The sequence below is a fragment of the Ambystoma mexicanum genome, chromosome 6q (genome assembly GCF_040938575.1).
Source record: "Ambystoma mexicanum isolate Mex_15411 chromosome 6q, UKY_AmexF1_1, whole genome shotgun sequence".
Classification (NCBI taxonomy): Eukaryota; Metazoa; Chordata; class Amphibia; order Caudata; family Ambystomatidae; genus Ambystoma; species Ambystoma mexicanum.
The window spans coordinates 1,483,343,270-1,483,366,152 of record NC_090937.1 but is presented as its reverse complement, the minus strand read 5'-3'; the positions used below and the strand labels follow the sequence as shown (position 1 = coordinate 1,483,366,152).

The 22,883-nt window shown below is 44.5% G+C and overlaps 1 protein-coding gene across 4 annotated transcripts in view; it reads left to right on the top strand.

Annotated features, from left to right (window-relative positions):
* EIF2AK3 (eukaryotic translation initiation factor 2 alpha kinase 3) overlaps positions 1–22,883 on the top strand; it is a 394,300-nt gene that overhangs the window by 71,363 nt on the left and 300,054 nt on the right. For all 4 annotated transcript variants that reach the window (XM_069632207.1, XM_069632205.1, XM_069632206.1 and 1 more), the window contains exon 2: positions 12,206–12,335. In XM_069632207.1, coding sequence (XP_069488308.1) covers positions 12,206–12,335 — 130 coding nt within the window. The remainder of the gene's footprint in view (positions 1–12,205; positions 12,336–22,883) is intronic.

Sequence of the window (22,883 nt, the reverse complement as noted above, 5' to 3'; positions counted from 1 at the left end):
CGCCTTTCGAGGCTGTTTCGACGGGGGTACCCCGGGGCATGGTGGAACCCCCTAGAAAGGCTCTGGCAGAGGTCAAGCATGGCTTTGTTCCCCATTCTGTGCCCACTTTCCGCCATCTTGAGTACATTTCGGAGGCGGTTGAGAGCTCTGATGATGGCATGGTTACTGATACGGTGCCAGATGAGATTCTCTCGTGCCAGATGAGATTCTCTCGGGCCATAGCCAGATTGAACCTCTCTGACGCCAGTGGTCTGGACACCTCTCCGGAGGTGTTTTGAAGGCCTGAGCCTGACACCCATGCCGACTCCTCGTACCGGCGCCTTATGTCTAGGGTCACCGAGTACTTGGGGTGGTCTGCTCCCCCAGGGGATTTTCTTCAGGATGACCTCACAGATATCCTCGACCAAGGTCCACTAACTGACCCAGTACTGCCGTTCCATATGACTCTACAGAGGATGGTGGCAGCGGCTTGAACTGCTCCAGAGAGTCTCCCGGCATGTGGGCAAGTCTTTGCCGTGAAAATACCACCCAGCCACTAGCGACCCCTGCTAACTTGACCAAGCACCCCACTCCGGTGAGTTTGGTGGTGCAGGTGGCTACGGCCCCAGCAAAGCAGGCGTCATATCCTACCATCCCTCCTGATAGGGACGACAAGCGTTTTGATGGTTGGGCGAAGAAAGTGTTTCCTTAGCAGCTGAACATATTCCCGAAGGGGACGAACAGGATGGTTTTCTTGCTATGGTCCAGGATGGCAAGGACGCCATGTGTGAGGCCATTCAGTCGGGTTTGGACATGGCAGATTGTGTCAGCCGGTCCATGGCGGCGAGCACCATAATACGCAGGTTTCCGTGGTTGCGGAAGTCGGGGTTTGCTCCTGATGTGCAGGCCCGGCTCCTCAACATGCCCTTTGAGGGTGAACATCTTTTTGGCAGCAAGGCTGACGAGAGCCTTGAGAGGTTGCAGACGTCCAGAGCTGCAGCAAAGTCGTTGGGCGCTGCAGTTCGCCAACCTTTTCGTCCTAGGAGACAGCAATGGAGGGGAGGTTCCTTTCATTGTTACTCATCCTTTGGTAAAGCGAGAGGAGCTGCCAGTCAAAGGGGCCACCCACCGTAGGAGTGCCAGAGGTGGAAAGCAGGCTACTCGAGGTGCCAAAGCCGCTCGGGCAGTTGCCTCTTTGCCCTCAGGCAACGCCGCAGCCGCTTCAACTCAGTCATGAGGCCATGTCCCATGGTTCGGCTTTTGGAGGAAGGCTGGCGCAGCATCTTGTCGAATGGCGTGCCATTACTTCAGATGTGTGGGTTCTGGAGATCATAGCCCACGGCTACTGTCTTCCCTTTCGGCAGAGGCCTCATGACAATACACCGGGGAATCTCTTGTTGCAGAGTCCGGATCCGCTCCTTGTGCAGGAGGTTCAAGCCCTGCTTGAGAAAGCCGCCATACAACTGGTGCCTGTAGTGGAGAGGAATAAGGGATTGTATTCCCCTTATTTTTTGATTTCCAAGAAAGGCGGGGGATTGAGACCCATCATGGACTTGCGCGGTTTGAACAAACTCCTCAGGAAGGACAAGTTCAAGATGGTTACTCTTTCTCAAGTCCTCCAGGCCCTTCAACTTCAGGACTGGTTGGTGTCTCTCGACCTCAAGGACGCTTATTTTCATGTGCCGATCCATCCAAAGCACAAGAAGTACCTGAGGTTAGCGGTTGGTGACTCGCACTTTCAGTTTCGGGTCCTGCCGTTCGGATTGACCTCCGCCCCAAGGGTCTTCACCAAGCTCATGGTAGTGGTGGCAGCGCATCTCAGGAAAGGGGGATTCACGTCTAACCCTACCTGGACGATTGGTTGATCAGGGCGCGCTCTCCCGAGCAAGTCCTGGATCATCTGTCCGTTACCTGCCACTCCCTCCACCAGCTGGGCTTCTCCCTCAACTTAAAGAAGTCCCACTTAACGCCAACTCAGAGGCTCCAGTACATCGGTGCAGTGCTCGACACGTTGCTGGGGCAGTGTTTTCCTCCCCAGTCGAGGGCTCATCACATTCAGCAGATGGTGCACATGTTTCAGCATGCCCAGAGTCTCCCAGCGTTCGATTTCTTGAGATTGCCCGACATCATGGCATCCTGCATTCTTCTGGTGCCAGAGGCCAGGTTACGGATGAGATCTTTGCAATGGGCACTCAATATCCAGTGGTCTCAGTCCTCCGGCAGGATGTTGGACCCTGTTCAGGTGCTGTCCTCGGTCGCCCAGGACCTTCTGTGGTGGGCCGTCAAAGGCAATCTGATGAAGGGGGCTCCATTTTGGCTACCCTGGCCGGAGGTGACGATCGTGACGGACGCATCCCTCACGGGATGGGGAGCTCATGCCAACGAGTTGACAGTCGGCGATTGTTGGTCTCTGTCGGAGTCCAGACTCCATATCAATCTGTTGGAGCTGAGGGCCGTCAGGCTTGCCCTGAAGGCTTTTATGCCGACTGTGCGAGGAAAGAATGTCCTGATCCTGACGTACAACACAGTGGCCATGCACTACCTCAACAAAAAGGGGGGGGCAGGGTCACTTCCTCTGTGCAGGGAGGCGATGCAGCTCTGGTTCTGGGCAATCCAGCAGGAAGTTTCGATCTCGGCAGTTCATCTGCTAGGAGATGAAAACGAGTCGGCGGATGCTCTGAGCAGGCAGAGCGCGATCTCTCACGAGTGGGAGTTGGCTCAGGAGATTCTCCTGGAGATCTTCGCCCTTTGGGGGACCCCTCAAGTTGATCTCTTCGCCTCCAGTGTCAACCGGAAGTGCGAAAGGTTCTGCTCGCGGGAATTTCCTCCAAGAGGAGCCTTAGGAGATGCGTTTGTGGTGGAGTGGTCATTCCCACTGCTGTACGTGTTTCCTCCAGTCCCCGTCATCCCGCATGTGCTGCGGAGGTTACAAAGGTTCGGTTCCTGGATGATTCTCATTGCTCCGGCATGGGCCCGGAGGACATGGTACCCGGACCTTCTCGACTTGTCCATCTGCCCTCCACGTGGTCTTCCCTACCTAGACGATCTGCTCTCACAGGAGGGGGGTGGGGTCAGGTTCTCCATCCAGAGGTCAGATCCCTCAACCTTCATGCTTGGTTTTTGAAAGGTTGAGGTATAAGGATTGGGACCTCCCTAAAGACGTGATGGAGGTGTTGCTTTCGGCCAGAAGGCCCGCAACAAAGTCCCTGTACCGTTGCCGTTGGAGAAAGTTCTGCGACTGGTGCAGGGTTAAGAATGTGGATCCGTTTTCATGTGACATTCCTGTGGTTCTGTCTTTTTTGCTTTCTTTAGCGCTCAGGGGCTTGCAAGTGGGTACCGTTAAAGGTTACCTGGCGGCGCTGTCCATATTTAAGCGCTCATCTGAAGTGTTCTTATTTTAAAATCCCTTTTAATTTCTCAGTTTCTAAAAGGGCTTACTAATGTGTTCCCTCCGTCACCTTTCCAGGTGCCCGGTTGGAATTTGAACCTTGTCCTCAAGTTTCTGATGGGTGCTCCGTTTGACTTCAATATAAAACATTAAGACTTGGCTACCACACGTTTTGTTAAGTGTGGGTACTTTGCTCGGTTGTTTATTTTGACTTATTTTCTGGTTTTGTTCTTTTTTTCCCCGACCCCAAAGCTCTGTACACAACAGAGCCCACAAAAGAATGTTTTCTAAAACGGGTTATTGAGTACATAACTGGATTTTACTAGATAGGATTAGAGCTCTGTCAGTAAACCTCAGTAACAACATCAACATGCAGATTTTTGCTGAAAAAATAAGCTCAGTTTGCTGTATTAAGAACACATTCTCCTCTGCAGATAAGTTTATGTACAAGAGGTATACCTGTAACTAAAATGCAAATGTTGATTATAATAGAATTTTTGTCTCTTCTTCTACATGGACAATCCTAGTGGTTAATATTGTTCTGAATCTTGTTGCTCTATATACTATGGCAAAGTTTAACATGAAAAGTCTGTTCTACTTAAAGATGTGAATATGATTCTTTTCCTCTTTTACCATATGTAAATAAATACATGTTCCCTGAGTAATAAAGGTACAAAAAGAATGATTTAATTTGCTTTATGATCTATAGAGAAATGCGAGTTCATGTTTCAGTTCTTGTAGGTTTGGAATAGGGTGATTACTAGTTAACACTACAGTTCCTTAGAAATATCACATTCTACATTTTCAGAATGGCTTAACTTTTGAACGGCGGTAACCACCCCCCTTGTTATACAGTTTTGTATGAAGCCTTAGGTTCCGCCAGTATGGCTTCCCCCCTTTTGTAAAATCACCCCTTCGATACAGCACCTGCTGCAATAGGGCATAGTTCAAATAAACTTTGTCTGAGTACATAACTACTCCTGACCAAGGATTGGCTACCATTACATTAATGTGAAAAGACTTCAATATAAAACATTAAGACTTGGCTACCACACGTTTTGTTAAGTGTGGGTACTTTGCTCGGTTGTTTATTTTGACTTATTTTCTGGTTTTGTTCTTTTTTTCCCCGACCCCAAAGCTCTGTACACAACAGAGCCCACAAAAACGCATCTCACTTACTATGAATGTTTTCTAAAACGGGTTATTGAGTACATAACTGGATTTTACTAGATAGGATTAGAGCTCTGTCAGTAAACCTCAGTAACAACATCAACATGCAGATTTTTGCTGAAAAAATAAGCTCAGTTTGCTGTATTAAGAACACATTCTCCTCTGCAGATAAGTTTATGTACAAGAGGTATACCTGTAACTAAAATGCAAATGTTGATTATAATAGAATTTTTGTCTCTTCTTCTACATGGACAATCCTAGTGGTTAATATTGTTCTGAATCTTGTTGCTCTATATACTATGGCAAAGTTTAACATGAAAAGTCTGTTCTACTTAAAGATGTGAATATGATTCTTTTCCTCTTTTACCATATGTAAATAAATACATGTTCCCTGAGTAATAAAGGTACAAAAAGAATGATTTAATTTGCTTTATGATCTATAGAGAAATGCGAGTTCATGTTTCAGTTCTTGTAGGTTTGGAATAGGGTGATTACTAGTTAACACTACAGTTCCTTAGAAATATCACATTCTACATTTTCAGAATGGCTTAACTTTTGAACGGCGGTAACCACCCCCCTTGTTATACAGTTTTGTATGAAGCCTTAGGTTCCGCCAGTATGGCTTCCCCCCTTTTGTAAAATCACCCCTTCGATACAGCACCTGCTGCAATAGGGCATAGTTCAAATAAACTTTGTCTGAGTACATAACTACTCCTGACCAAGGATTGGCTACCATTACATTAATGTGAAAAGACTTCAATATAAAACATTAAGACTTGGCTACCACACGTTTTGTTAAGTGTGGGTACTTTGCTCGGTTGTTTATTTTGACTTATTTTCTGGTTTTGTTCTTTTTTTCCCCGACCCCAAAGCTCTGTACACAACAGAGCCCACAAAAACGCATCTCACTTACTATGAATGTTTTCTAAAACGGGTTATTGAGTACATAACTGGATTTTACTAGATAGGATTAGAGCTCTGTCAGTAAACCTCAGTAACAACATCAACATGCAGATTTTTGCTGAAAAAATAAGCTCAGTTTGCTGTATTAAGAACACATTCTCCTCTGCAGATAAGTTTATGTACAAGAGGTATACCTGTAACTAAAATGCAAATGTTGATTATAATAGAATTTTTGTCTCTTCTTCTACATGGACAATCCTAGTGGTTAATATTGTTCTGAATCTTGTTGCTCTATATACTATGGCAAAGTTTAACATGAAAAGTCTGTTCTACTTAAAGATGTGAATATGATTCTTTTCCTCTTTTACCATATGTAAATAAATACATGTTCCCTGAGTAATAAAGGTACAAAAAGAATGATTTAATTTGCTTTATGATCTATAGAGAAATGCGAGTTCATGTTTCAGTTCTTGTAGGTTTGGAATAGGGTGATTACTAGTTAACACTACAGTTCCTTAGAAATATCACATTCTACATTTTCAGAATGGCTTAACTTTTGAACGGCGGTAACCACCCCCCTTGTTATACAGTTTTGTATGAAGCCTTAGGTTCCGCCAGTATGGCTTCCCCCCTTTTGTAAAATCACCCCTTCGATACAGCACCTGCTGCAATAGGGCATAGTTCAAATAAACTTTGTCTGAGTACATAACTACTCCTGACCAAGGATTGGCTACCATTACATTAATGTGAAAAGACTTCAATATAAAACATTAAGACTTGGCTACCACACGTTTTGTTAAGTGTGGGTACTTTGCTCGGTTGTTTATTTTGACTTATTTTCTGGTTTTGTTCTTTTTTTCCCCGACCCCAAAGCTCTGTACACAACAGAGCCCACAAAAACGCATCTCACTTACTATGAATGTTTTCTAAAACGGGTTATTGAGTACATAACTGGATTTTACTAGATAGGATTAGAGCTCTGTCAGTAAACCTCAGTAACAACATCAACATGCAGATTTTTGCTGAAAAAATAAGCTCAGTTTGCTGTATTAAGAACACATTCTCCTCTGCAGATAAGTTTATGTACAAGAGGTATACCTGTAACTAAAATGCAAATGTTGATTATAATAGAATTTTTGTCTCTTCTTCTACATGGACAATCCTAGTGGTTAATATTGTTCTGAATCTTGTTGCTCTATATACTATGGCAAAGTTTAACATGAAAAGTCTGTTCTACTTAAAGATGTGAATATGATTCTTTTCCTCTTTTACCATATGTAAATAAATACATGTTCCCTGAGTAATAAAGGTACAAAAAGAATGATTTAATTTGCTTTATGATCTATAGAGAAATGCGAGTTCATGTTTCAGTTCTTGTAGGTTTGGAATAGGGTGATTACTAGTTAACACTACAGTTCCTTAGAAATATCACATTCTACATTTTCAGAATGGCTTAACTTTTGAACGGCGGTAACCACCCCCCTTGTTATACGGGTGCTCCGTTTGAGCCTTTGCATTCGTGCCCTTTGAGACTGGTAACTCTTAAAACTGTATTTTTGGTTGCGGTCACTTCCGCTCGCAGAGTGAGTGAGTTACAGGCACTTTCAGTAAGCCACCCTTCACTGTATTTCATAAGGACAGGGTTGTCCTTAGAGTTCGTCCTTCCTTTCTTCCGAAGGTGGTGTCGGAATTTCATTTAGGCCAGAAGGTTATTTTTCTGGCATTTTATCCTCCTCCGCATCCTGGTAAGGAAGAGGAGAGTAAGGAAGAGGAGTGGCTCCATAGGCTCGATCCCAGAAGAGCTTTAAGCTTTTATATTTCACGCATGTCCCAGGTCAGAGTGGACCATCAACTCTTCATTGGTTACGCTGGAAAGCGTTTGGGACACTCTGTGACTAAGCAGACTTTGTCTCGCTGGATTATTCTGGCAGTTTCTGAATGTTACTGCTTGGCGGGTAAGGACCCACCGGTCGGCTTGCGGGCCCATTCTGCCAGGGGTATGGCTGCCTCTACTGCCCTACAGAGGGGTGTTCCTATTTGTAACATCTGTGATGCAGCCACCTGGGCTTCGGTCCATACTTTTGTACGTCACTACTCCCTCGATTCCATCCGTGGGCAGGATCTGACCTTTGGCAACGCAGTCCTTTGCTCCGCAATTTGATTGGGCATTCTAAATTTCTGTATTCTAAATTCTTTTCCCACCTCCTTGCATTGGTACTGCTTTGGGAGTCTGTCATAGATATGGAATACGTCAGAGGACCCAATCCCCTCGAGTTTGTCAGGAGGAGGAGTCTGACCAAAGGTTTGTGCATTTAAAGCCATAACAGAAATGATGAGGCCTAAGAATAAGACGGAGGTGTAATCTTCTTTGGGATTAGTAGAATATGCTGCTAAATTTGTAAGGGGTGTGTCAAGCAACACCACCAGCTTGAGGAGATTTACCCAGAAGGGTGTGAAGTTTGAATGGTCAAAGGAGTGTGATGAGTTTAATGGAGTGAAGGAGGATATCGGAGGTGCACCCACACTTAAGGGGTTCAATGATGAGTCGAAGATCCTAGTGCATAATGGTGCATGTGATTCAGGATTGGGAGCGATTGTTATGCAGGGTGATTGTGGGCGAAAGAATACCATAGCGTTTGTATAAAGGATGTGGAGTCACGCTATTCAGTAATTGAGCAAGAAGTGGTATGGGCCATTATGAAAAATAAAGTGTATCTTTATGGTAGGCCTTTCATGTTGAGAACCGTTCACAAGCTGTTGGTTGCCATATTCAACAAGAGGGGTTAAAATGGTGTATATAGATGGATTATCAATTGGGTCACAAAGGTGCATGCTTTAGATTTTGAGGTTTAACATGTGATGGGAAATAAAAATGCAGATGGGTTATCCACAAATCCCGTCACATTTGATGATGATGATGAGGAGGAGGAGGAAAGAGGAGTAATGGTATTGGTAGATGACATTAAAGATTTATCTGTTGACAGTTGCCTCAGAGAAGAGCAGGTTATAGTTTGTGGCGAGGAAAAAGTATATCAAGAGTGAAGGGGCAGATGGAAAGAGAGTTATTTAGAAGAGATGGAAGTAACTAGGAGATGAGAATGTTAAAGTGTAAAGAATGAATTGAGTGTTCAAGAAGAGTATGTGTGCTGAGGACAGAGGCTATTGGTACCGGATGGTATGAGAGACGTGATAGTGAATGTAGGTCATGAGGAACACATGGGAATACCGAGAACAAAGTCTGCAATAAGAACAGATTGTTGGTGTCCGGAAATGGATGAGTTCATAGAGTTGCATGTTAGAGTGTAGGGAATGCAAATACTGTGATAAGGTGTCAATTATGTGAACTCCACTAGGTTCCATAGATGCCAAGAATTCCTAGGGAGACCATTGCTGTTGATTTGTTGGGACCTTTGAATTTTGCATGTGCATGTGACAGTAAGGTCATAGTAGTGACAGATCTTTTGTCCAAATGGTCGGATGTGGGGGTGTTTTTGGAAAGTGTTTTGTAGAGATTATCCTGCAGATATTTTGAGTAATAATGGCCCTCTACCTCAAGAGACTTTCAGAAGAGTGACATGGGGGATTAAGCATAAGAGAACTGTTTTGTATCATCAACAGAGCAATGATTGTGTTGAAATGTTTAACAGGACGATTATGGATGGTATAAGGAATGGTTAAATGAATGGTTCGCCCAAAAATGTTATTGCCCAAAAAGATGGCCAATAATAAAACAAATATACTCGCGCTTTTCTTTTTTTAAGTTCCTATGTAAAATTTTTAGCAATTCAAGCTCAAAATTTGCAAAAGCAAGCACATGGGTGCATCCATTCTGTGAAATGGATGCCCGCCTGTGCTGGCTTTTGCTTTTGTGGCACTAATGAAGGAAAAGCCAGCCAGCTGTAGTAAACAAAAGCTACCACTGGGTGGCTTTTCCTTCATTGGTGCCGGGACTCGGAGGACGCGGACCGGAGACTACAGGCAGAAAAGCTGCAGCTGCATCTCGGTAAGTGCTATTTATTTTTATGAGAATTGGTAGAGGGCATTGATGCAAAGTATTTCAATGCAGGATTACCCCATATTTATTTGGCATTTATTGAGCACTTTACTACAAAGCGCTATACATAAACCAGCATACAGTTTTGTCTGGTGTACAAGTATTAGGCATTTGCCAGGCACTGCTATTAGATGCCCAGGTACTCGCAACATTTTTCACCTGCTACTATCAATGGACTATTAATACCACTATGGCAGTGCCTAGCAAGTGCTTTTCCCATGCATTCACATAATCCCAAACTGTTGGCATTGCCAATGCTTGTTTAATGTAGTTTCATTTGTGCTTCTGACCCTGCCACTACTGAAATCCTTATTTACATATACCACTGAATGTGATTGTATGACTTGATTTCAGCTAATCAAAAACATTAGGTTGGCAAAAGTGCCACCACATGCCTGTTGTCGTCCTGTTGACATCACAGGGAGTTGAATCGCACCTCCCTGATGGGAAGCATTAACGGTAAAAGAGGAGCCACCTTATGTGTGGTGCTTGTCTGCAAACCCTCCTCCAAGCCATACTGGCTAGATTGCCCTCTTGTGTTCACAAACCCTAATACCGGAATATCGTTTCCCCCTGCCCCCGAGGGTCGGATGGGCCCTGCTGTGAAAGCCCCAATGCAGTGACTCTAGACAGTTCTGTCTTCATGTGGTGCCTGTGCCCTACCGTTTCTGGGTTATCAACTGCTCGCTTCAGTTGTACTGTGCTGCACAGGGCATTGTTTTTCTGCATTCATTCATCAGAATAAAGTTAGAGAGACGCACACACCTCGAGGTCAAAAAAAGCTTACTTAAGAAACGGGTGGCACAGTCAGTCCATTTGCCAGTCCTGATGCGGAGACTGATGGATTAGAACTAAAAGTCGAGCACACTGTGCCTTCTCAGGTGCGCCTGCCGATTACAAGACAAGAAGCTGCCCCTAAATACGTATACCGCAATGCATGTGAGGAGCCAGCCGTCACTGTGTGCTAGATCTAGTTAAATGTGCTCCTTGGTTGAAGTTATTGCCACCCCTGAGTTTTATGTAGCATCATACCTCAAAGTGACATTGTGACACAATGTAAAAAGTAGTATTCAGGTGATCTCATCAGTTATTGTTTGTCACATCAGATTTATTGAAACAGCCACTGTTGTTGGCCAATTCTCCGCTGTATTTACTGGTGGACTGGCCTGAAAGTAAATGGCATTTCCCATCGTAGAAGTATCTTTGAAAAATCGGTCGAACTGGGCTACTGTCACTTCCAAGTACTCCGAAATTCGCCGGCCTCGGCTCAGACCTTCAGACATGTTGGAAAAACTCCCAGTCTCCCTCTCACTGTGATAAAGTACATCCATGTGCGTTCACTAAGTGGCCAGTTGGTTGCTTAGCTCGTCGGATTTGGCACTCCAATAGCCAACAGACAAGTTCTCAAATGTGCAAGTGAAAACCTGCTGTCTGCATGCACAATGCATACATTACAAAATAAATGTCTTTTGAAATTGGGCACCCATAAAATATGCCATTTTTTCCAACTTGCACTTTCACGCTGAAAATTGCAAGAAAATGATGAATCGTCTCTATCTTTTGGCTCTACCCAGGGCCAGAATAATTGCATAAATGACCCTGCAACGATTGCCACAACCTGGGGCACTACTCTGTCCAGATGAGATTATGCAACACAATATAAACGTATTCTTATTGATTTAGAGCGTCAGCAATCGATAGCTTCATGCTGATAGTGAAACCACAGATCTACATGTCTCGGACTGGGGAAAATAACTTCATTCAAAATAAGATCTCGTTTTCAGATAGCACTCACTGCTGGATTACACACAATTCTAACTGTTGCAGTAAACTTCCTGCCACCCAATGGATCATCCTTGGGACTCTGAGAATGAAGGGTTGAGTGCACACCTAGTGTGATTTCAAGCTTTTCACAGGACCTTTTATGCAGATATCTGCAGCAAGCATTCAACTGGCTGAACTATTTTACTGGTAAAACTGGGGCAGAATCGATCTATTTTAGCCAGGGATGATAATTTCAAAAAGGCAATGTGATCACAACTGATAGACAAGCTGCAACATCTTGAGCAGAGGGGCATCTTCACCAGTTGGCTGAGGTGAGAGGGAATAAAAGAAAGGGGATATACTCGGCTTACCAGCACCAGGTTCATGAACAAACGAGACGTCTGAAAAAAACGCAGATCCGGGTCAACATTTCGGGGTCCTTATACTGCATATCTTTCCACTGCTCCCCTTGCACTCAATGTGAGGTGGGGCGAACCCAATGGTGGGCTCTGCGGGGTGTGCAGGAAGTCTTTCCCCATGTGATCCTCACTTGCATAGCCACCCCAGGATCAGGATCGGGTATTGACTGCCGTCCCCTGGCCACATGATGAGAGGCTACCTCTAGGGAAAGGAGTGATGACATCATCAGATTCATCATAAAAGGTTCAATCCCAATAAAATGTGTCTATTAAAATGCCATTCCATATCCCTCTACAAATGGCAAAGGTAACCTTCCACATTCAAATCGTCTAGCAGTTGAACAGAGTGTGTGTGTGTGTATATCTGGTAATGCTGTAAAATGCTTGTTGACTTTTGGTTTAGTTCTTTGCAATCCATACATTTACAGCACCTGTATAAAGTGCATTCATTGAATTATGTATGCCCTCAAAAAACAGGTTATCTAAGTGCCATGTAACTCCAGCTGAGATTCTTGTTTTATTTTTCAGATCCCTGGTGATTATCAGTACATTGGATGGACGGATTTCCGCACTGGATCCTGAAAATCATGGTAGGAAGCGATGGGACCTGGATGTTGGATCTGGTTCACTAGTCTCATCTAGTCTGAGTAAACCAGAGGTAAGACTTGGCTTACACCGTATTTCTTCATACTGTTTTTCTGCATGTCTGATGGGCTTTCCTGTCGATAGTATGCTGATACAGTGCGTTTTTGGAGGGAAATACTAACGCATTTTTTATTGACTTCTCCTGTTTTTGCTCCCTCTTGGTTTTTGTTTATTGTTCTTGGAAAACAAGTGCTTTGACCTGAGCCACTGTTAGAGCATTCCTCTCTTTTCCAGGTTCTTAACAATAAGATTTAGATTAAACCTTCTACCCACCAATGCAATAAATGGCATCATACGATAATACGACAACTGTTTCTCCCTCATGCAGATTTTGTCAACTGGATACTCAACAAGAAACCATGATGCATCTATTATTTGAATGCCAATCTTTATCTGAATTAAGGAAAAATCACTTGTTTAAACATTTTAAGCACAAAATTATCTTAGCAAAAGAACAGATGTGGAATGAAATTTTTAATGTTTCTAAGATCAGCTTGATAATTGATGTAGTTAAGTTTGTTGTCAAACTTAATCTCCAATCTGCCGATAACAAAGTGCTTGTTTAACGCCGCCCTACATCTTGTATTTTGTTTTCTTTTTGTCCATTTTATACGTTTTATATTTATAGTGTGAGTTCTTGAAAAAAATTATAAATCTGTTTTAAGTAACATTTTATTCTAACATGTATGTTATTAGTGATTCTATTCAGCTACGTTGATAATAAGAATCGTGTGTTAACGAATTAATGTTATAATTGAAAAAGTTGATTGTCAACTATATCAGTTTCTTAATAAAAAAAATAGTAGCATAGCAACTGAACAAGCATCAACTTGGTGAAGATGAAGTGAGGACGTTGGGTGGGCAAGAGATTACCAAAACATGGTTCTATGGAAAGTTAAACCATGTAGGTATAGAAATAAAGATGTTCTGATGAGGAGCTAAAAGTAACTGCTGGGTATCTGGCATAGCCACTCCTGAATGTTGGGTAATAGCCATAAGCAGGCCATAACTTTGGTGAATGAGGATCTACTACATAGCTGGACACACATCTAAAGTCCACTTAAGCTGCAAACCATAACATTGTCATTTACAAATGACCCATTGTGATATAGGTGCTTTTTAGATATAATGTGGCTTTTTATAATAGTAAATGCCAAACGCACAGATTAACATCATATAGCTCTTTGTATGGCAACGTAGGTTCTTGGTAGTCAGAAGTAGCTGTTGCTGTCAACCTAATGTTAGGCAAGAGATTCCCATTTATGTGTAATTTTCTCTCCAGTTGTGTACCCCCCAACTTGTTGCTGCTGTTTAAACACCATAGTCTGACTCTGCCAGTGAAGCACAGCCTTCAGCTGTACTCCACTGGCCTTTCGCTCACTTTATGGGGAAAGTGACATGCCCTTAAAGACAGTCATTACTGGGAGACTTTGTTTCCCTTAGTCCTTTCTAGTGTTGAACTTTTCTGCAACATGTAACAAGTGCACAATGTACCTTACAGTAGAATGCGCTTGGGTCTTCCTTTCGAGGTGCAGATGTGCCTTGGACAGGGCTCGTGGCAGCTTATCTTTTCCTGTATTTTAAACCCTTTTTTACAATGCAAACCACGTTTGCCACGGTTGGCACAGGAAGGTGGCATGGTTCCAAAATGGCCATGCCACGAAGTTCTTTGTCATTTGGCCATCTTGCCCCTTTGACTTCCCCAGGTTGAGCCGACCCGGGTCAGTCCTTATTTGGGCATGCATTTTCCCATGAAACGCCAAGCTTTCGTGGGCTTCTGCATGACTTGTGTGTGTGTGTGTGTGTGTGTGTGTGTGTGTGCGCGCGCTTCCAGGATGTGGGCTCAAATGTCTAGTTCCAATACACATCCTGGGTGCCAGAGAGTCTGGTGTGCTGTGAATGACTGGTACCACTGTGGTCCGTAATTGGTCCACGTGTGGTGTGCCTGTATGTGAGCAGATCTCTGATTGATTGGGTCCTCTTTGTTTTATCACGAAGGAGATTCTGGATAAGAGAAGGCCCCAAACACCCACACCAGGTCGATCTCTTGAGTTCTCATTGATCCTCGGATAGGATCCAAGTATCCTGAAACTAAGAAGCCGAGTCGAGGAACCGCTGGTGACCCGCTGGAAGGTTTGGCACCCCGAGTCTGCTGTTGTCCCGGGGGACGCCTCTGCATCTGATCGAACTAAGTCTGTGAAGATGTTTCGACCCATTGGAATAGTGGGACCAACTATTGTCGGCACCTTCAAACTCTGCAAGTAAGCCTTCTCTGAAGTGTCCCTGGGCCAACCAGTGGACGGACCTGCTTGCGCAGGACCTTTGCTCTGACACCGCCGCCGTTTCGAGGAGACCCTTGAGACTTGGTACATCGATAGCTCTCTGTTCACGGCACTCTGGCACCGAATTTCGTACACTTGGCATTCTCATGTCCGGAATAAAGACAGAGCGCCAGAACCGAGTACACACGGTTACTGTGTTGCACAGCCGTGGTGAAGAACTTTGCAGGTGCCTTGCTGCTGTGCCCCTCTGCACCCTGAAGCCTGCTACAGTGAAAATGGCTTCATCCTTCCACCAGGAGTGGAGAAAACGCTACTGACCCATCAGGGAATCATCGCTGTAACTTCGCTGCTGAAAGCCGCAGCGCTCCACAACTGCTGCATTTGTACCTGAAACCGAAGTGGACTCGACTGCCGAAGTTTGGTCTGAGTGCGTCAGGGGTCGGTGAGTACCTGCAACCGTTACCAGTGGACCCTAGGACATCCATCCACTTCTACGCATGAGTGTCCCCTGAGGGCCACTTAACTTTCTACAGGTAGCATGTGCTACCGCTCCATTCCCAACTCCTGGAAACTGCCCTCTTGGGGAGAGCCTTCACGAATAGTGGGCACTTATTCTTCATTGTCACCCGCCCTTCTGCACTATCGCGTGCAGCATCTTCGCACCAGCATTTGAAAGCACCTTGAAAGCACATCGTAGGGACTAGACTGCCTCTCAGTAAAGATTAATTTAATGAAAAACTGTCTAAAGACTATTTGATCTGCTTGTTTCCTTCCCTTTCAGGTTGTGGACCCATTCTGTGCTTTTAACCCTTTAGGCCACTTGGTATTGTATGTGTTATAGAGTGTTGTATTGGTTTCATGTATTACTATTGAATAATTGTTCAAATGTTCAAAGGCCTTGGATAAATGTACATGTATTATTAATATATATACACTGACTGGGAGTGATTTGTAGTGTCCTTTACTGTGTGCCCATTAAGATCTTTCAGTCACCCTCATCCCTCCTGAGACCTAGTCTTGACCGCCGCCAATGCTACCTTGATTGGTCTGGCTTGTCCAGAAGGTTACTCTGTTTCAAGAGACTAGGCTGGTTTCTGAACCTTTGCCCACCAGGTCAGAGTTCAGAAATTCATCTTAACACCTTACAAGGTTATTTAAAGCTATAAGCAGGAGCCAAATGGCACCCAGCCATTTTGCTTTGACATTAGTTTGCAGTTAAGTATTAATTGCCACTGGCGGAGGGTGTTGTGTCCCTGTAAGCCGCATGGACACCGTAAAAAGAGATTTTGTTTTTCATGGCAATCCTTGTATCACAAATTGGTTCATACTGCTTTAATTTCAAGATGAAGAGAATTCTAGTGACCTGGAGCTAGGCTAGAGACTCATGGCTAGGCTCCATGCAGTATGAATTTTGGTTGTGAGTTTATACTGTAGAAGGATTCGCTATACAGATACTGTGAAGGATTCCAATTTGGCGTCGCACACCAGAACAGGGTCTTCGATCTTAGCCTAAGATGTAGCGTGCAATTGGAATGCTTTTTCTTTATTTTCTACGAATTCGAATTGAGCCAATACCCAACCCGCCTCACACCCCCTTTTACTAATACCCCGGGTCACAATGGACCAGGAACCGGACCTGTGGGTGGTAATACAATATGCATTTATTTATTTTAATTTCAAAGAAAATCATAACATTTTTATATTGGGCAGCAATCACCAATGGGGTGATAGTTGTTAGGCAAAGTTTGAATGCAGTACTCTCTGGGAACACTACAAACCACTATGACTGCAGGTATAGGCAACCCAACCTTTGGTTGTACTGCACAGTTTTTGTAGCGTGTTGAGCAGCCAGGCTTATCTTATGCGGGGAAATGTGAGCTATAGTGGAGTTACACAAAGATTCACAGTTACAGGTATTCATATAAACTTTTACACTCAAGGTTTCTTGCATAAACAATTTATAATTTATCAGTCAGTTATAAAGCCTTCTTCAGAAGGGAGCAATAGACTAGTAACACACAAATAGTGTTTAATACAGAACACGAACACAAGAAATACAAATAATCATAAGCTTGGCAAATATTTTCAGATAGCTCTTGGAAGAGTCATTCAATTCAGTAGGCTAATCCAAAGTCAATAGGCCAAAGTCTTTGTATAGGATGCAGCACTTCAGGTAAGTAAATGGAAATGTCTTTGCTGTAGTTCTTAGGAGTCTTTGAGAACAAGAAGAATCAAAAGTATGGCCACAAGCTGATTAGACTTGTGAGTTGCAGAAGTTACAAGCACTTCCACAGTAAGAGGTAAGTTCTCTTAGGCTAGTTTTACAGTACCTTAGTAAAGAAGAAAAAGATGCAGCTTAAGACTTCTGTTCCTGTACAGCTCTGCTGATCTCGCTGTTCCTGGGCCTCAGTCGTGGGGACAAGAGGAAGGACGTTGCGGGACTGCTGCACTGTACTGGCAATGTCAAGGCTGGTAAACTTTACTTTCATGGGCTGTTCGCGTTTCAGCTCCTTGCGGTACAGCAAATTGCAAGACGCACGGTTCTTGGCTTTCAAGTGGACTTTCCTCACATCTGAGGTCCCGCACTCAACTGATGGGGGGGGGGTCAGGCCTGGCCAGTCCTGCTTCGTGGAAGTCCGGAGGATCTAAAAAAGCTTTTAGCCAGCTTACAAGCAACGCACACAATCTGGTGTCCCTCTCCCTGGCTCTACGGTTTCCTGCAGCACTCTGAGGAAATGCAACCAGCTCCGAGATGGGTGTCCAGGTTGATTGGTCCCACCAACTCAAAGGGAGAAATCTTCCTTGCAGGGCTTCTCTATCGATGTGAACTTGGTGATTTGGACCTGCAGCAGCGCTTCACCGGGCATACCAACGGTCCGGGAGTTTCAGCAGCCGTCCTCTTCAAGCTCTTCTTCGGTTGCTTCGTCCAGTGGTCGACTCTGCCTTCTAAGCCAAAAGACTTGCCTTTTTATTCAGTTCTCTCCCATTCATTCCAGCCTAGCTGCCACTCACCCAGCAGGGTGGCTGTCCTTGCCGGACAGTCCGCCAGCCAATCATCAGAGAGTGCATTTGGGTCTCCTAGGAGACTAAGCACCGGGAGTTTTGGGCACCTCCCACACTTCCTGCCTACCCCAGACACTCTGGAGCCAGAGGCAGGTTTCACTCCAGAAAGCCGCCAAAGGCGAAATGAACAAAGAGGACAAACCTAGTTTGGCGTGCAGAGAAAAACTCGAAGGACCTTTACACAAAGAAATGGCGAAAAAAGAAGACCGAGACCGGTTTTAACAAAGGAGGCTTCGGCGCCATCTTGAAAAACATGATTTAATGTTACCGGAGCTACGAATAGTTTGCGGTCGGGAAAACTCATGGTAGTTCATTGTAAGCCCACTGCCACCAGCCATTCTGAGTGTAATGAATGCTACATGAGTATCTAGATACAGGGGATACTAAGTTACCCCTCCAGCGGTCTATTGTAAGATAGGGTGTGCTGGGTCTAGGAATTTAAAAGACTAGTAAAGTCCATTTCACTTTACTTACTCTGGGAAACAGTAGTTTGTCCCAGAGAAGGCAGTTACACCTTGGGAAAGCCTGAAAGGCTTCCCGTGTCACTGCACTGAGGGTGCAGTGTGACACAAATGAAAAAGATGATGCCTTTGAAGTTGGTTAAACTCCATAACCAAAGGAATAAACGCAGAAAACAAATAGAATTAAAAGTACAAAGTTCAGCAAAAGAGCAGGGGGTCTCTAAGGTGGGAGGAATTTAGCACTAAACTGAAAATTCTCCCTAACAATAATTACAATGAAAACTACTGAGATACACTTGGTTAACCTTCAACAAGAACATATCCAAAGCACAGATTAATAGGGGTGCTTTTTCAATTAGGATAGATAGCACCCGAGTTAAGGTTTCCCCTGCAATGTTCCCTCAATCCACAATTAATCGAATTCTGAGTGGACAGAAAGAAGCAGCAGGGAGTCTGTGATATGAGGCAGCAAACAGAATCCAAATCCGACTTACCCTAAAAAAATAAACGCTTTGCAATTGCTTCAAATGACACTCGGATTTTGATACATTATTAATTATATGTGTGGTTAAATAATGGGGTACATAGGTTTTTATCACTGTATCCGGGATGTAATATCACTAGCAACTATAAAGCAATATCACAAAAGGCATACAGTTCAAAAGCAATTTGAAAGTGAGAACCCTGTGCAGTCGAAGTCGCACATTGAAAAGTTGCTTGGGTGGTGGGAGGCGGTTTAATACTATATCTACCATGCATATTAACACTACAAACTACATTGCTTTCTTGCCTAAGCCTTGATGTGCTTATTTTTTGTGGGATCATATGTGGTTGTGTAGAAAATGTAATTTAGTGCATTCCATGGTGGGGACGGGGGAGGGATCTGGACTAGAAAACTATGTGCTTCTTTTGGTGGTGCATCTCAATAGATGATGCCCTTTTTTGCCAGGAACCTCCGCAGTCAAGTCATAAATGCTCCCACCCTTACTTGTTTTTTGTATTTGAAAAAAAATTGTTTTTTCTGCCAAATATCTAACCTTCATTTGTGGTCGCACTTGAAGAAATCACTGTAAAGAAGAATGTCTGAATATAGTATTGGTGTACTTTAGGCCTGCTACGTATTTAATTTTCTGCAATACCGTATTTTATTGCTCGAATTTATTGTTTGTTTTATGTTGTTGTATTTGCTCTGATTGTTAATGGATTGTGCCTTCCCAATAAACGTTATTCATTCACTCACTGGTTTGTGTGTCTTTCAAAGTTCACACTTCTAATGATGCACTGTCACACTAGTGGCAATTCTTCAGCTGTTTCTATTAATGTATTTTAATTTCACAGCAGCACCAATGATCCTCGCCCCTTCGCCTTTCCAACTGCTGGTCGTATCTCGACACCAGGAAGTGCCAGGTGACTTCCTAAAGGTAGAACCAGTGGCTTTGAGGCATCTCAGACGGTATCCACAATTGGTAAAATGTGACTGTAGTTGAAAGCTGGTGTAGAAGTTTGGTAACGCTGCAACATATAGTGCTCTGTTATGATATGAGAAGTAATTTATAACGCGCCTGTACACAAGTGTTTCTAGGCGTGACAAGACAGGGAGGGAAGACCGGACAAGAAAAACGATCTTACTAGGCCTTGTGTCATTCAGATCGTGCGAGAACGAGAAGTGCAAGATGAAAGAGAGGCTGGGTGTGTGCAAGAGAGGGGGGAGGGAGAAAACAAGGCAGCAATGCTCGAAGTGCAGCCCTGGCAGCGTGGCACTGCTTAGTGCAAGGAGAACAAGGGACTGTAGAGTTAGAACCCTGTAGTGTGTGGTGGGCCAGGAGGCAGCGCAAGGGTGACTGATGAAGAAAGAGACTGGTACCCAGTGAGACTGAGGGTAGCCAAGCAATCAGTCGGTAGAGCAGACCGGTAGGTCAGCAGGGGAGGGAGAGGGAGAAAGCAGAGGGGAGGAAAGTTTTGAGCTGCTTCAGGTGGTCCGACTCAAGTTCGAGTGGGGCAGTGAGGCCGTTGCAGAGATAGGCACCTGCAGAGGAGAGAGATCTACTCCCCACTCTCTGCCTGGAGAAGCGTCTAGGCCGTAGAGAGTTGGAGGTAGCTGAGCGGTGGGCTGGAGAAGGAAGGTATTTTGGAATAGAGCAGTGGGTGTAGTGTGGGCCCCGCCCCCAGAAAGTCTTGTGGACACTGCAAAGAGTCTTGCGCTGATCCTTGCAGCCGCCGGGAGCAAGTGGAGAGATTTCAGGGCTGGAGAGGTACGGTCCCTGGGCTTGAGTTAACTATCAGAAGTTATGAATTCTATTTATCGTTCCACTTATGCATAATGCTGTTGATTGCGGTCTCCTTATTTCTTAGTAGGTTGTCCAATACAATAATGTAATCCCGTTTAGCACTTGTTGGGGAGCATCAAGTTGAAATGCCCTATTGGAGTTTCAATTTCCTGCTATATGTAACCCTGATTTACAAATTAGTTTTCACGTGTTTTTGACAAATTGAAATGTTTAGTGCGAATTCTTCCTTTACTCCCGTTTCTCTTCCTTGGGACATATCATTTTTCTAGTGAATATTCTGTTATCTTATCTAATCTTCTTTGTTGCCTCCTGTGAATAAAGGATTGGTGTTTTTTAATCTGCATCGCCTTACATCAAATTAAGCCATTCTTGTCCCGTTTAGCGCCTTGTTCATAGTTGTTTTAGATTGGTCACCACTTTTCTGCCCCTTAGCCTGTCTTACACCCCCCCCTCTCTTAATTATGGCGTGCCCACTCTGGTCCCTATTCCTGCAGTTTAAGCTATTCCCCTGTGAAATGCATTCTGAAATGTCTCCCATTGATGTATGTTCATATGCTTGATGCATTATTTTCATTTGTCTTTATTTTCCTTCTGCCACCTGTACATACATTGAAATCTATACATGGGGCACACAGTGAATCGGAGCTTTTTTTTGCTATTATCGTGTATTGATTGCTTTCCACTGTCGCGTTCAGATGACTTACAGGGGCAATGAATAATTCCCATTTATCTCACCTGACTATGCCCCCTTCTTCCCCATAACAACTGGTTAAATTATGCTCGAACAAAGTGCCCGACAACAATTTCTACTTTAAAAAAAAGTCGGTAAAACACGTGAACCATGGGTATCTCCAGCCCCTTCTTGCTGCCCAGTTTTATCTTGTGTTGATTTGCACAACCCATCTCGGCGGCTAACTTTCCGTCTCTTCACGAAGAGGGGCACCACAATGACCCCCATCTTACTCTGAAGTACTAATCACATGGGAGTCTGGCACCCTAGGAGTTGAAGTCCCTGCTTTTCAGTACCCCCCACTGTTGTCTGCATGTATGTTTGCATTTGCTATTCTTCTCTCTGCTTATTTTTTCCCCATTAAAAGCAGTGTGTAGTATAGTGTGTAGCTCGCCTATAGCTTAGTTCACTCCTTCTACACTTGTCCTCAATAGCATATATCCTGTAGATTGAGACAGAATTGGGGGTGGGCCGTGTCTGAGGAGGCGGTGTTTAGAGGGGGAGGAGCTGGCAGGTGACCTCCGATCAAAGGAAATGTCCAAAATAACAGTTTAAAACAGCGCAATTTCTTTCATGCTGCTTCTTCTGCAAGCTATATATCAGTTCCACTTTAAACCACTTCCATGGCCCTGGTGCACCCAAAATGATATCATTACCACTTGAAAACCGCTTGGGGTACCATCATCTGATGTGTGAAGGCAAGCAGCAAGCACTGGGGTAGGGCTTGCAGTCAAGATTAAGGCCAGAGCCACACTCCGCCTCGCAAACCCAAATAATTGAAAGGCCCTGCCACTATACCTGTGTGAAGGCTAGTCATAGACACCACCTACCTTGACTCATTGATGCCATGTCCCGGGCTATTGGAAAAATTGGTGCCAGGCAAAAAAGTAGAGGCCACGGTTAGGCAGTTGACAACCCATGGTGGTGTATGGACCAGACACACTGTTGCATGGGGAAAGTCTGCCATGCCCCTGAACCATCCTAGGGGGCTGAGAGATCACTGGGGACAAACACAAGGAGCCCTGCTGTTGGCAATTGCTTCCCTGCACTGGTAAGCAAAGTGCCCTGTTCCCACTTAACTCCAGTGGAGCCAGTGCTAAGGAGCAAACAGGAGACAATCATAAGGCTGTACAACACTGCCTGCAATTACAAAAGCTTTATTTTTTTCTCTTTTTTACTGCCTGGCTAAAATGAGTATTGGCAGAACCTAAAACCACCCAGCAATCAGTGGTCAAAGTGTACGGAAATAAGTAGTGGAACTATGTTCCCCTACTGGCCTGCACCACTCCCCACAAACCCCGTCGCCCCCTCCCATGCGCAATACAAATCCCAAAACACATGTACCTGCTGTTTAGGGAAACGTTCAGTGCAGCGCACCGAAAAAGTTTCAACTTCATCCTACACCATTTTAAAATGAAACCGTTCTGGAGCGGTTTAATTTTAAAATAAAGGCATAGGAACCCTGAATTTTGCATTAAAGCAATGCCCTGTGCGAGTATTGAGCACAAAGAGTAATCTACTCTGTGTGCACTGTCCTCGAACAGGGCAGATTAAATCTGCCGGGCCCACGAGGGTGTACTCTGCGTGGCTGTGGTGCCTGCATGAAGAACTTGTAGTGACAGTGCAGGACAGCCTTACTTAAGGAGGCCTGTTCCAGTGTCCTGCTGTTGTGTACACGTAGGGGGGCGGAGCCAGAAGAGCGCACATGGCGGCAATGAGCTGCTCCGCCCCTCCTCG